The sequence below is a fragment of the Lepisosteus oculatus genome, chromosome 8 (assembly GCF_040954835.1).
Source record: "Lepisosteus oculatus isolate fLepOcu1 chromosome 8, fLepOcu1.hap2, whole genome shotgun sequence".
NCBI classification, from domain to species: domain Eukaryota; kingdom Metazoa; phylum Chordata; class Actinopteri; order Semionotiformes; family Lepisosteidae; genus Lepisosteus; species Lepisosteus oculatus.
The window spans coordinates 48658555-48671318 of NC_090703.1; the positions used below are offsets into that span (position 1 = coordinate 48658555).

Genomic DNA, 12764 nt, shown 5'->3' on the forward strand with positions numbered 1-12764 from the left:
ATGTTTCATTATTTTTCTGCAGGGCGTAGGGGGGTGTTTGGACTGGATTTGAGAAGCGGTGTGCATTACCAGAATGGTTGTTTATAGTGCTGCAGAAATGACGGAACACTGTGGTTGGACCAATCCCTGTTATTTTTAGCAGGTTTTCCGGAGACGTTTATTCGGATTATTTACAGATGAACGAGATGCTGTTTTTTGCTTGTCAAACATCTGCTCTTGCATACCCCCATGATGACCGTGCAAGACAACAAGCAGACATTATCTTCATATGTCTGAGGCCTCTCCCCCTGTTGTCACCCCCACCGAGCCCTTTGAGAAAAGCCGTACCTCTTCTGATCTAACACTTTCAGAATCGGGCTGCATGGTGGCTCACTGCTCAGCGTTGCTGCCTCTGCATGGAGTTTGTATGTTTTTCCTGTGTTCGTGTGGGTTTTCTTCAGGTGCTCCGATTTCTTCCCATGGACCAAAGACACACTGGTAAGCCAATGAGCTTCTGGGAAAACTGGCCCTGGTGTGGGTGTGTTTGTGTCTGTGTGAGCCCTGCGATGGACTAGCGTCTCATCCAGGGTGTATCCTGCCATGCATCTGTTGCATGTTGGAATAGGCTCTGGCTCCCCAACGATCCTGAATTGGAAAGAGCAGTCAGAAAAGTAGTGGATCAGACTCACTTGATCCGGCCCAGTACAGGTTTTTGTAAAGATGCAATCGACCTAATGATCCCCAAATTAAAAAATTCCTTTAACAGAACGTTAAGCCCTTTAAACCTGGGAATATATCTGGTTGTGTTTCAGCGTTTTCTATTTTATATTTTATAGCTTATATTTTTTCTACCTTCATGCAACTCTCTGCACTTGTCTACCTTAATTACTATCTTCCAGGTATCTGCCCAGAACTGGAATTTTAGCTAAATCTTTTTGAGTTTATAGCTACTGCCACATCTGCAGCGATCTGTGAACTTGATTAGTGTACTAACTATACCAGAATCTAGGTCACTGATGTAAATCAGGAAAAGCAGTGGTCCTAATTGCATTAACCCAATTGGAGCACTTACCCCTTTTATCTAGCATGTGATTCCCTTTTGTATAAAGGATCCTTATATAGGAATGTACGTACAGTAAAAGAGATCTAACAGAAAAAAAACATGTAATGTTAAGTAACGATGAATTGACTAAGTGTACTGGTCAAAACAGTCCCTATAAGTGCAGTGCATGTGGTTGGAACTACTGTGTACCTTTGAGCTCCCAATGTACACTGCAGCAAAGGACAGGTCAGCAGTACCCATGGGCCCCTCAGAGACCCAGGGAAGGACAATACAGCACCATTCTCATCTTACACTATGGGGGCTCTTCGATTAGCACAAACACCACTGTTTCTAAACTCTAAACCTACCTCTAAACTTTCCACTTGTCCCAATATGTCCAGGAAAGCCGTGCCTAAACACTTCCTCATCATAGGAACATTTTCATTGCTTTATCATTTGTTTGTTAAAAACAAACATATAACTTAGATTGCAGACAGTCAGCCAGCATGGCGTTAATGACGGTTCACAGTTGAAGAATCTCAGTCATATTACACTTCAATTAAATTTTGAGAATAAAAAAAGATGTTTCGAGAAAAAAGAGAAAAAAATGTTAGAATGTTAGCAAAAAAATGCTGTGAATTCACAGTGAAGCAAAAGGCTGAAAGAGATGGTTTATTTTATTGCATGGCGTGCCATTTTGGTCTGGCAAAAAGAAACGTGTGTGTAGGCCAGTAAGGAACATCCCCTTGGCCCAGTGAAAAAAGATGATGTCGGGCCCATGTGGACCCTGTGCTTGCTCATTATCTGTGATGTTAATTAAAAAATAATTATTGACGTCTGTAAAGTGTGCAAAATGTCTCTTGAAATTTGCCTGGCCCAAGTACAAGGTTCGCCTTCCTGTTCTCAATAAAAGCAGAATGGGGCCTTACTTTTATTGTTCTGCACGTCTGAAATTTGACAATGTGGTAGTCCGGGTTACCATTTAATAGAGGAACTTTCAGTGCAACACTCGACAGAGACCTGGGCTTCCTGTGAGAGGGTTTGCAAGGCGAGCAGCTCGTTATCAAAGTTAGGAGGCAGAAAGGAGCAATACCCTGAGGTCACAAAGTGATAAAATCCTGAGAACTCACACAACAAAACCGGGGTCTGTCTTTCTAACCTTCAGGTTCAGAGGTCAAGCCTGCAACTCATTACCTACTGAGATTAAGAATGCGGCCGGTCTGTTAAGAGCTCATTATTCTTAAACTGCACCTTTCTGTTGCTGTTAATTCTTTCTTCATCAGGAGATTTTACAATAACCGGTTTATTGTACTGTTGTCTTTCAAGTGTCTGGTACAACTACCATCTATCTCAAAGTGCAACTCAATTCCTCACCACTGAACCCCCACCTTCACGAGCTCCTTATTGTAGGTGGAAATCCCATTCGTGATGGGCATACAGTACAGTATGTGTAAGCACCAGCTATCCAAGAGGTTTAAGGAGACGGATTTTCTTAATTTATTTAAGGGGTTTGCTCAGATTATATTTCAGAATTCACAAAGGTCTTCTAGGAAAACAGCAGCTATAGGACATAAGGTTGCTGTAGAGGAGTGTGAGAGGAAAAAAAACATCGTTCCACATGTCCTGATCTTCACTCAGGTCCCTCACAATAACCTCTCAATATCTGCAAGTGCATTTCTGCCATTTCTGCTGCCCTGAACCATGTCACCTTTCACACTGCACGTTTCAGATTACAGGAACAAATCCAATCTGCTTGTTTGTTTCAATCTGATTGTTCCAATCCGATTGTGCTCCTAAAACGCTCAACCGCAGTGCCGTCTTGGGGCTCCCCAATGTCCCTGTGGCGGTCCCAGTGGCATAAGCACAGGCCCGGGACTCTGGAGTGCAGAGCACAGTAATTAGGGTGAGTGCAGTGACTTTTGTCTGCAAGGAGGCAGCTGGGCAGACCAGGATCAGTCCCCGCTCATTCCATCAGAAAAACAAAGCAAGGCCTTCCTCTCATTTTCTTGTAAATCCTGGTTTAGAGAGGAGACCTGACTGAATCTGGACACCTAGCAACGCTTTCTGTAGCCACTGACGCATCAAACAACTGCTAAGAAAAACAAACAAAAGGAAAAGGCCAAAAACTTTTTTTTGAAGTGTTTGAATTTAAGTCCTTGTTGGTCTCTATGGTCTCCCTGTCATCAGACCTGCGTGTAATCCCTCCATTGTGCACTAAACGAGGGCACACAATGGCCTGCACCCTACCCTCTCTGCTTTGTCCAGCCCCTAGGAAACAGCACCTGTGCTAGCTCTCTTCATCAGGTGCTGCTTTACATCCGCATTCAGAGAGCTTTACTGGCACGAACTATGAGTTACAGTGTAGGGACTGAGTGTCTGATGGACAGACAGCCACCGCCCAGTCCTCCTGCTCCCTCAAAGAGTTCTGTTCCTTCAGCGGAGGGGAGGGAGCAGCATCGATAGGCAGGGAACAGGTAGTGTTTAGATGCTATAATGTATATCACTGAGCCTTAAGAGACAATTCCTCACTTTATCCAAACTGTTTGCAAAGACACAGCAAATATACTTAATCCTTTCAATTAAAATTGATAAAGAAAAACACATTTGCCCTCAAAGTATTGGTTGCCCAGGCAAAGCGTGGAGGGCTGCTGTAGGAGGACTGAAGGGCACAGTGCATGAAACCTTAAGGGCGTCTCTGATCCCTATTCAGGCCCACGGAGAAGGACAGCAGTATTCGGCTGGCGACAGCAGTTGTTGGCTCCTGTGGCAGTGTGAACGGAGAGCGTGTCTGTGCGCTCAGAAGCCCTGTCTTTCAGGACAGGCCCTGTTGCAGCCTTTGAAGGTGCAGACAGACAGACAGACGTGGGAATCCCTGTCCTGGCATAGCTGACATGGCTGGAATTGTTTGCAAACATTGTTTTGGATTGGAAATGCCGTAGCTGGGATCCTAGGATCTTGGATCCTTGGACACGTGATAAGAAACGAGCAGAACAGCGGACCACAGATCGTGAAATCCAGACATCCGGCTCCAGAAAATTTTCACTGCATTGTCTTATCTTATCATGTTCTCAAATTCTCACTGAATAAAAAAAAACCAACGCTGCTAAAGATCTAGATGATATAACGCAGAATGAAAGAACATAGATCTGTTTGTTTAAAGATCTCATACTGCAAGTCTTTTTTTTCTCCTACACCACTGCCTTCACACAAGCACACAAAAAGACGATTATGTTTTCAAATACCTTTGTGTGCGGTGAGCCTGTTGTAACTATTGTAAGACTCGTTTCTCCCACACCTGCCAGAATCGGAATAACTCTCAATCCCACTGGGGGAGGGGGGACTCAATAGAGCTGCAGACCAGTATGTGATCTCCTGTCACAGCCTGAGGAACAGAGGAACAGAGCCTTGCAAACAATAACATTATATTCTTGTTCGGAATGTTTACTGTTTACTGTTTGGGGCGGAGCGGTGTTTCTGTGGTTAAGGATTTGCACTTGCGGCTGGAAAGTTGCCGGTTCAAATCCCACAGCTGGCAGAGGGATCCTACTCTGTTGGGCCCCTGAGCAAGGCCCTTAACCCCAACTGCTCCAGGGGCGCCGTACAATGGCAGAGCCTGCGCTCTCTCCCTGTCTGTGTGTCTCATGGAGAGCAAGCTGGGGTATGCGAAAAGATAATTCCTAATGCAAGAAATTGTAAAGGGTTAATAAAGTAATGTTAATGGTTTCGGCTTGAGCAAGACTGTAGCTCATCAGTCCTGCAAGCTAAGCTTTTTGAACTTGGATATGAATGGCTCTTGACGGGGCAGCTTGGTGGTGCAGTTGTTTGAAGTGCTGGGAGTTCAATTCCGGACCTGGGGTGCTGTCTGTTCGGACCTTGCATGTTTTCCCTGTGTTCATGTGAGTTTCCTCTGGGTTCTCTGGTTTCCACCTACAATCTAAGGACATGCTGGCGGGTTGCTTAACTTCTGGGAAAATTGGCCCTGGTGTGAGTGTGTGTGTTTGTGTTTGCGTCTGTCTGCCCTGCGGTGGACTGGCCAGTCCAGGGTGTGTCCTGCCTTGCGCCTGTTGCTTGCTGGGATAGGCTCCAGCTCCCCCGCGACCATATACGAAAGACGTGGTTAAGAATGGATAGGTGGTTTTTGACCACCAGTTGGCTGAAGCACCCAGCTCTGCTGCTGTGGAGATGCATGGTCAGTGTTTGTCATCGTTTCATCAATTTCCCTTCGGGATCAATGAAGTCTTATCTATCTATTGAATGTCACTGATTTGTGGTTTGTACCTTCTGCACACATCCGTCTGGCAGCTCTTCCCTGGCCCAGAGGAAAGGTGATAGTGGGGGGATGTTCGCTTCTTGTTCCCAAACATCTCCTTTGTCTGAGACAACCAGGCGAAACCAGGCATTTCGTGTATCAGGTTGCTAATTAACTCAGCACACACACACAGTCCACAGCAAACACCATTCGTGTTTACCTTAATGGGATAAGGAAGAGTAGGGCTGTGCAAAGGCATTTCTTTCTCACCCCCTTCATCCCCCCAAAAAAGGATACATGCAGTCCTGCAACCCTTTCAAAGGCCTTTCAAAGTAATGCTCTGACACACAATCAAATACCTAGTCTTCCTTAGGACAAATCACACAGCATCCCTCTGGAGCCTTTGGAGCACACGCATGCTGTAGTCTTTACCACTGGGGTGGAACTGTTCATCACAAAGGATCTTAAAGCCGTTCATACATAGCACAGCGCACACCTGGGTGACAAGCACCAGCCCTTCTGCACCCCCAGCTGCACGACACAGCAGCCCAGGGGGAGGTAAGACACTGCTTCACCACCTGAAACAAGCGACAGTCTAGATACTATGAGTGCACCCCTACTTCGCACTCAGTGCCACGGGACTTGAATGAGCAGGCAGTCAGGACCCCAGTTTACCTCCACGTCTGAAAGACGGGGCGTAAACACCATGGGAGCGCCGACATGGGCGTTAGCCTTTCGGGACTGTGCTGAGACTGCATGACAAACGGGTCGAAGGAACGTAAGAAACCGCAGACCCGGTGGAAAGGCGAGCTCGTACTCCTGCAACAGCGAAGAAAACCGCTCAGCGCGAGGTCATGAGAGGAAGGCAGGGGCGAGGGATTTGCTTTTTGGCTGGGCCCATCGTTCTCAAATAGAAAATCTGAAAATCCCAGCACGGGAACCGCCAGTGTGGACTTTTCCGAAGGGGCTGCTGGGTGGCGTGCAGGCGGGCCCGGTGGGGGGGAGAGAGTCTGAGGAATGAGGGTATTTTGATGAGGAGTGGTGCCGGCTCTCTGCGTGACAGGGTGGCGTGCCGGCACTGTTTATCTCAGACGCTAGCAGATGTGTTCGGACGCCGGATTCCTCTGCTGAAGAAAGACCCCCCTCCGCCCGCGAAAATATTACAGCAACCCCGTATCAGAGCAACAACAACAACACAGCAGCACCTCGAGTGTTTGCTCAGCTGCATAAGCTTTGTTTCTTAATATTAAAACAGCAATGCCCCCCCCCCCCCCACACACACACACCCCTTTTCATTCTTTTCGCCCTTTTTGTTTTGTTTCATTTTCTGTAAAGTACTAAAGCACTGCCTATTCAGGCTCCGCTTGCTCCCAGATGGGAGGAGGAGAGAATTCGAAGCCCTAAAAGTTGAGAAGGTGAGCACAGGGTCAATGCTCCTCTTTTGCTGAGTACTCCAGCACAGCACCACACAGCACAGCCCAGCACCACACAGTACCACACAGCCCAACACCACACAGCACAGGAAAGCAAAGCACAGCACCACAGAGCACAGAACAGCACAGTATAGCACCACACCGCGTAACACAGCACAGCATAGCAATGGATAGCACAGCACTGCAACACACAGCTCAGCACAGCACCACACCGCAGAGCACTGCACCACAATGCATAACACAGCACAGCGCCACACCGCACCGCATAGCTCAGCTCAGCTCAGCACAGTTCAGCTCAGCTCAGCTCATCTCAGCTCAGTACAGCACTGCAAGCAGAGAGAGGCCACATTCTCTCCTGTAATTAACCCAGAGGCGATGCAGTTTGCACACTTGCAACCTTCGGGGCTGCAGGCGTTGAAAATTCATTTAGAATGAGTGTGCAATTAGCAATTAAAAAAAACACACCAAAGTAACAGAAGCATGTATTGCCCTCCCCTAGGGCAAAAATCTTTTGGGTGTTGTTCTGTTCTGTCAAGGGTTTGAATTATGGAACTGTACTGTTGGCTTATTTGGATTAACATGTATGAAGCACTGAACAGATGGAGTGAAGTGGCAGCTCAGCTCACCGCGTTTCGTGAGTCTTCGTCTGCCTGTGATGGAAGGCTCATTAATACCCAGCTGCACTGTGGCCCTGCAGGCAAACCGGAGTATCCAACGTGAACCTGTGACACTCGCGCCCGGGCCGCGGGGGGGGGTCTCACCTGCGAAGATGCGCAGCCTCCTGTGGCGGGGGGGCAGCCCCAGCCCTGAGCCGCTGCACTCGTCCTCGTCGTCGCAGTCGCCGCTCTCCAGGACCTCCTCCTCCTGCTCCGCGCCGCCCCCGCCCGATCGGGTCTTGAACCTGCGCCGGGGGGCCGACACCAGTCTCAGGAGCTGGAGCAGAAAGAGAGCCGGACACGCACACCAGTCGGCATGAAGCAACGTGCAGCACAGAGGCCTCGTTCAAGCACACTGGGAAGAGCTTTGGTCACTGTGTTGCAGGAAACATATTCCTGCTCTGGAATCATTCCAGAAAGGAGCAACCAGAGACATTCCTGGACTTAAGGGAATGTCCTTCACTGACAGGCTGAACAAGGTTGGACCCGAATCAAGCATTCAAAATCCTCACCGGTTTTGAATAAAGCTCCAAATGAATACAGGCCCCGACACAGACAGCCCAGCAGATTTTTTTCCAAATGAGCAGTGAAACACGACCCAGAGGACACATGTGGAAACTATGTGGAAATGCACTTAAACCAGAGAACAGAAATCATTTATTGACCCGAAGGGTGGTGAGAACGTGAAACAAGCTGCCCCCCCGTGTCGTTGAAGCCAGTACCCTGGCTTCTCTCGAGATGTGGCTGGATGGGATCCTGGGATCAATTATCTAGTAACTACCAAGCAAACCGCATGGCCTCCTGTCTGTATCCTTTCCTACGTTCTTAAAAGTCATGGGTGTCCATCTGTACTTCCCTTCCTGAATCCAGTGAAACCTAATTCCTGGCACTTTGGAACCATTCTGACAACAAGAATTCACACTCACAAAGAGTTCCAGCTTAGGGGCGCCAGCTCTATACTTTTGGGGGCAGGAGACAGTCAAGTGACAGTGAGTCTACTGACGGCCATGCTGTGGCAATGGAATCGCTCAGTTTCAAGGGCTGGAGTCCAGCAGTGGTCTTCCCTGCAACCATTCCTCATGCCTCTAGTGTCACTTTTGCCATCCTGTGACAGCTTTCACACACACAGCCAAAACAAAAGGCTAAATGTTAGAGAGCGGCTTCTCACCCGGTGAGCTTCACACATTCCCTCATGTAGTGCTCTGCCTGCCCACGTGGTAAAACATTCCGGCGACACACGGGGCGCACGCTTCCGCAATCAAAGACATCCTATTTTTAACACGAAAGAGAGCGAGAGCAGAGCTGCCTAAGAAAAGGTCACTTTCTCGTGATGCGCAGTCGTTATTTAAAGAAAAAATGAAAGTGCCTGAGTGAGGCCTAATTGAAGCTGGCCAGCACACACACATACAGAACTACACACGTGGAGCGCGAGGGCACAAAGATTGTATTACAGGCGACTCGATTATGATGTGTGTGTCTCTCTCAGAAGGCATTTACCCTCTCAGATGCAAGCGCTAATCCCTCCGTGTTGTTCCCATGGAGACCCCCTGGGCTTCGGAGTGAGGTCCTGTTTTTAATGGCACGCTGCTCGCTGCGATACAGTGAGTCAGTTCATCCCGAAGACGGGGCAGCCAATTTCAAGAGCAGCTCGACTACGAATAAACAAGTTCCAGGGGGCTTCTGACAGGGCGCTCTCCGCGGCCAGCCTGAGCCAGCAGGGCCCAGCACCCCCAGCAGGCAGCATCGCCCCGACTCCTCCGAGTCAACAGCACACGCAAAGCTTTGTGGCATCAATCGAGATACTCACCCAAAGTTATAAAATATCGGGCCTGGAATTGGTGCCCTTCATTGCGGTGGGAGCCAGCTTTCTTGATATACTGCCTTTTCTGAAAGGGGTGTGTGTGCCTTGAAAGTAAACACTGCGGCCATATTTATGGCTTTTGGGAAATCAGGCTTCGGTCACCCAGTGTGCCAATCTCTGAATCTGATGTGGCTGTGATACAAGGGCAGTGAAACACTTTTGAGTTTGCCACATACAGAAGTGAAAAAATACCCAACAGCAGCAGTTTTGGTGCCTGAGAGAAAATGAAGTGTGTCCAGACATGTTGTCCTCAGCAGCTATGAAGTGCAGTTAAACACTGACTCTAAATTTAGAATGCTCATAAACTTTAGGCAATACATTAAACACAGTTGCAATCTTGTGCCAGTGCCATTGTTAAATATAAATATTTATGCTTTTTTGTAAAGTCATCTCCCGACAGACCCACAACAGCCTTCTTGTCTGGATGTCTGTGTGACTCTGTGTGTCTTGAGAACAATGCACTGTGAAACAGCCAGCCACCTTTCTCCCGGAGAGTCTGGGCATAACACCGTTGAGGGTTTATTTGAAGCACTACAAGAAAAAGGATTGGATGGGTCCTACAATAACACAAAAATGCGGAGCAGAGACACAAAAAATCACACGAAAATCATCTTAATCCTCGGAAATTAAACTGCTGCTTCTGTTCCCTGTCAAAAGGGAGATTCTCTGTGTCTCTGGCATGGGGAACCAGAAGCTTTGTGACCAGAAGAAATGAACATGGCCGATATCAGCAAACGTGCGCTCCTTCTGGGACAGACCTGGGACCTTTCTCGCCCCGCTCAGCAGTCCAACAAGAGACAGGAGACAGCCTGGGAAGGGTTCTACAGAACATAGGATTCAACAGGACTTGCAGGCGGCCAGACAGAATTCTGCAGCTCTCTGCACAGAGATGAGAGGTCTGACATGCCCTTGGGTTGTATTAAGCGCCAGGGGACCCCAAATGAGGTCCGACAAAAGAAGAGTGCTGGTCTCCAGTGAGGCCCTCCACACCTACCGCAGTACCATGACAGGAAAGATGATTCAGGCAGCCATCTGACAAGGCGCCCCACCCATCAGAGCATTCGGCAGGGGGTCTGAGATCACGAAGGGGTGTGAGCATGTGTCGTGACATCGCATCTCCATCATGACACACAGCAGGGAGGGGAAGGAGAGGTGCAGTGATAAATAACGTGCCCCCTGAGCCTGCTAATGATCTGTTTGGAGAACCATGCCTGAAACTGGGCCTTTACTGTCATTTATTGGCATTTTTTATGTAAAATTTTAGGATTCTTTTCCGCTAGTCTTATATATATACAGTACACTGTATGGCGTTCCTTTCTAATTAAACGGTTAAAGCTTTCACCCACTGCAAATAAAATAAAATAAAATAAAAAGAGCCTCTCACGTCTCTTCCTAATCTCTAAACCCAGTACAAATACATTGGCATGTGTTACGATCCAGGTGGCACCTGAATGAAATGCAGAAAAGGGCTGACAATCTCGCGCTCAGAGTGACGGCCCTCCACTTCATCGGCTCCTGATCCCCGAGCAGCAGCTGCACGAGGGTCTACACGAAGAGCCCCTGTGGGCTTGTTGCACCGGAGCGTGTCGGAAAAGTTCTTATTTTTAGCGCTGTTCATCAATATTATTTTTTCTGCTGGGCCCGCGCTGTGGAGCTCTTGAAATGCGGGCGCGCAAGAGGTTCGCTGTCAGGTGTGAATGAGAGGGCTCTGTCAGCCTGTGTTGTGAAACCCCCTCCCCTCTCTGCTCCAAGCGCAGGAGCAGCTCCAAGCGCAGGGAAAAGCAGGCGGAGAGGCCGGATCGCCCCCGAGAACAAGCACGACCTTGTTGTTGCCTCGCTGCGATCCCGAGGTTTGCTTTTAAAAAAAACGCCGGCAAAGTGGCACGCCTGCCAAGTCCGTATGAGGGTTTTTTTTATTTTCTTGCGTTTGTTTGGTTGTTTTCATAAAGGGAAAATTAAGTTCAGATGGGCTAGCTCTGGAAAATGCAAAAAGGGAACTACACATAGTTTTACAGAGGCTGGCGGGGCAACGTCCACTCAGATTTCACTTGAACCATCAATTTTCTGTTGATACAGAAGAACAGTGGTATAACCATAAACTGACAGAAAGTGTTGAGACAGAAAACAATTTTCCACCCTTTCTCCTTTACCCAGCAGAATCTCCACCTCCATGATTATCCATGCACAGTGCATTAAAATGTCTAACTCTATAGCTGTGGACAAGAAATCCACACTTCCTGTCTTTTTAAATTTTGCACAAGGCACGTGCAAACTCTCTCCAAACCTCTATTTGGTAACACTTTATTTAAATGCAGTCTCGTGAAGCCAGACTAACAGATACATACAAACTATGTAAACACTTCAATAAAACCCGATCATGGTAGTAAATCATAGTAAATCAGATCTTACACAAGGCTTGGGTAACATGACAAAGTGAAGCCAATACACGGTTCATAGTTCTAATGATTAAGAAAATAATGAGCAAGGTCATTGCAGAAACATTCATCTCATCGTAAAATGACATAGCGAACCAGATAACAGCAGCGTGGAGCAGTGGCCAGGGCTCTGAACTCGTAACCGGAAGGCTGCGGGTTCAAGTCCCTGGTGGACCCCTGCTGCTGCAGCCAGTAGGTACAGTTCCACGTCACTTCGGACAAAGAGATTACATACAGCATAGTCCTTGTTATTCATGAAGAATTTCTCCAACACTGACTGACTTAAACAGTACACTTCTTGAACAGCGAAGACTATGAGGGGACCTGACTCATATTCGAAACATGCAGTGCGGATGACTTGTTCAGAACCAAGAGTGAAACATGAACATGAAGAGATCACAAATGGAAACTGCGAAAGTGCATTTAAAACTGAGAGCAGGAGGTACTTCATTACACAAAGGGTAGTGGGAGAGTGGATCAAGATACCCAGCCATGTTGTCAGTACATTGGCTTCTTTTATGATATGGCTGGATGAGATCCCTGGATCAATTAGTTACTGAACAACCAGGAGAATAAGACTGCTGCCCTCCTATTAGTAACTTTTATTATGTTCTTAATGCCAGTGGTCCTCCAGTTCAACAAATACTATTTCTTCTTTCAGAAGCAAAAATCAGACAGCCTTAGAACTTGATTTATTTTTATTTTTTATAATTAGCAGCATTAATGTTTGTGTTGCCAAACCCAGAATGTGGTTTGTGGTAGATTCCTCTGTGATAGCCACAGCCCGGCGATGCCCAGTGTCACACATAAAACAAACTCCAAAGCAGAGCAATGCAAGAATGTATAAAAAAACAGAAGACATACCCTTTCTTCAAATCTTGAGACCTTCTGTAGGCAAACAAATTGAATGCACTAATAGACTAAAGCCACCTGCCTATACCAACATATGCTACCGCTTTTTAAACTAACAAAACGGCTATGCAAAACATATTTTGGAAACAGCTCATATTTTTTAGATCAACAGCACCATGTATGACACGGCTCCTGACATCGCATGACGAAGCCGTGTTGCTACAAGTATCTACTTGGAATGCATCATTGCAACGCAG

At 47.4% G+C, this 12764-nt stretch overlaps 1 protein-coding gene across 1 annotated transcript in view; it reads right to left on the minus strand.

Moving 5' to 3' along the window:
• gpc3 (glypican 3) overlaps window positions 1-12764 on the minus strand; it is a 116239-nt gene that overhangs the window by 13108 nt on the left and 90367 nt on the right. The window contains exon 7 of the mRNA XM_069193682.1: window positions 7465-7636. Coding sequence (XP_069049783.1) covers window positions 7465-7636 — 172 coding nt within the window. The remainder of the gene's footprint in view (window positions 1-7464; window positions 7637-12764) is intronic.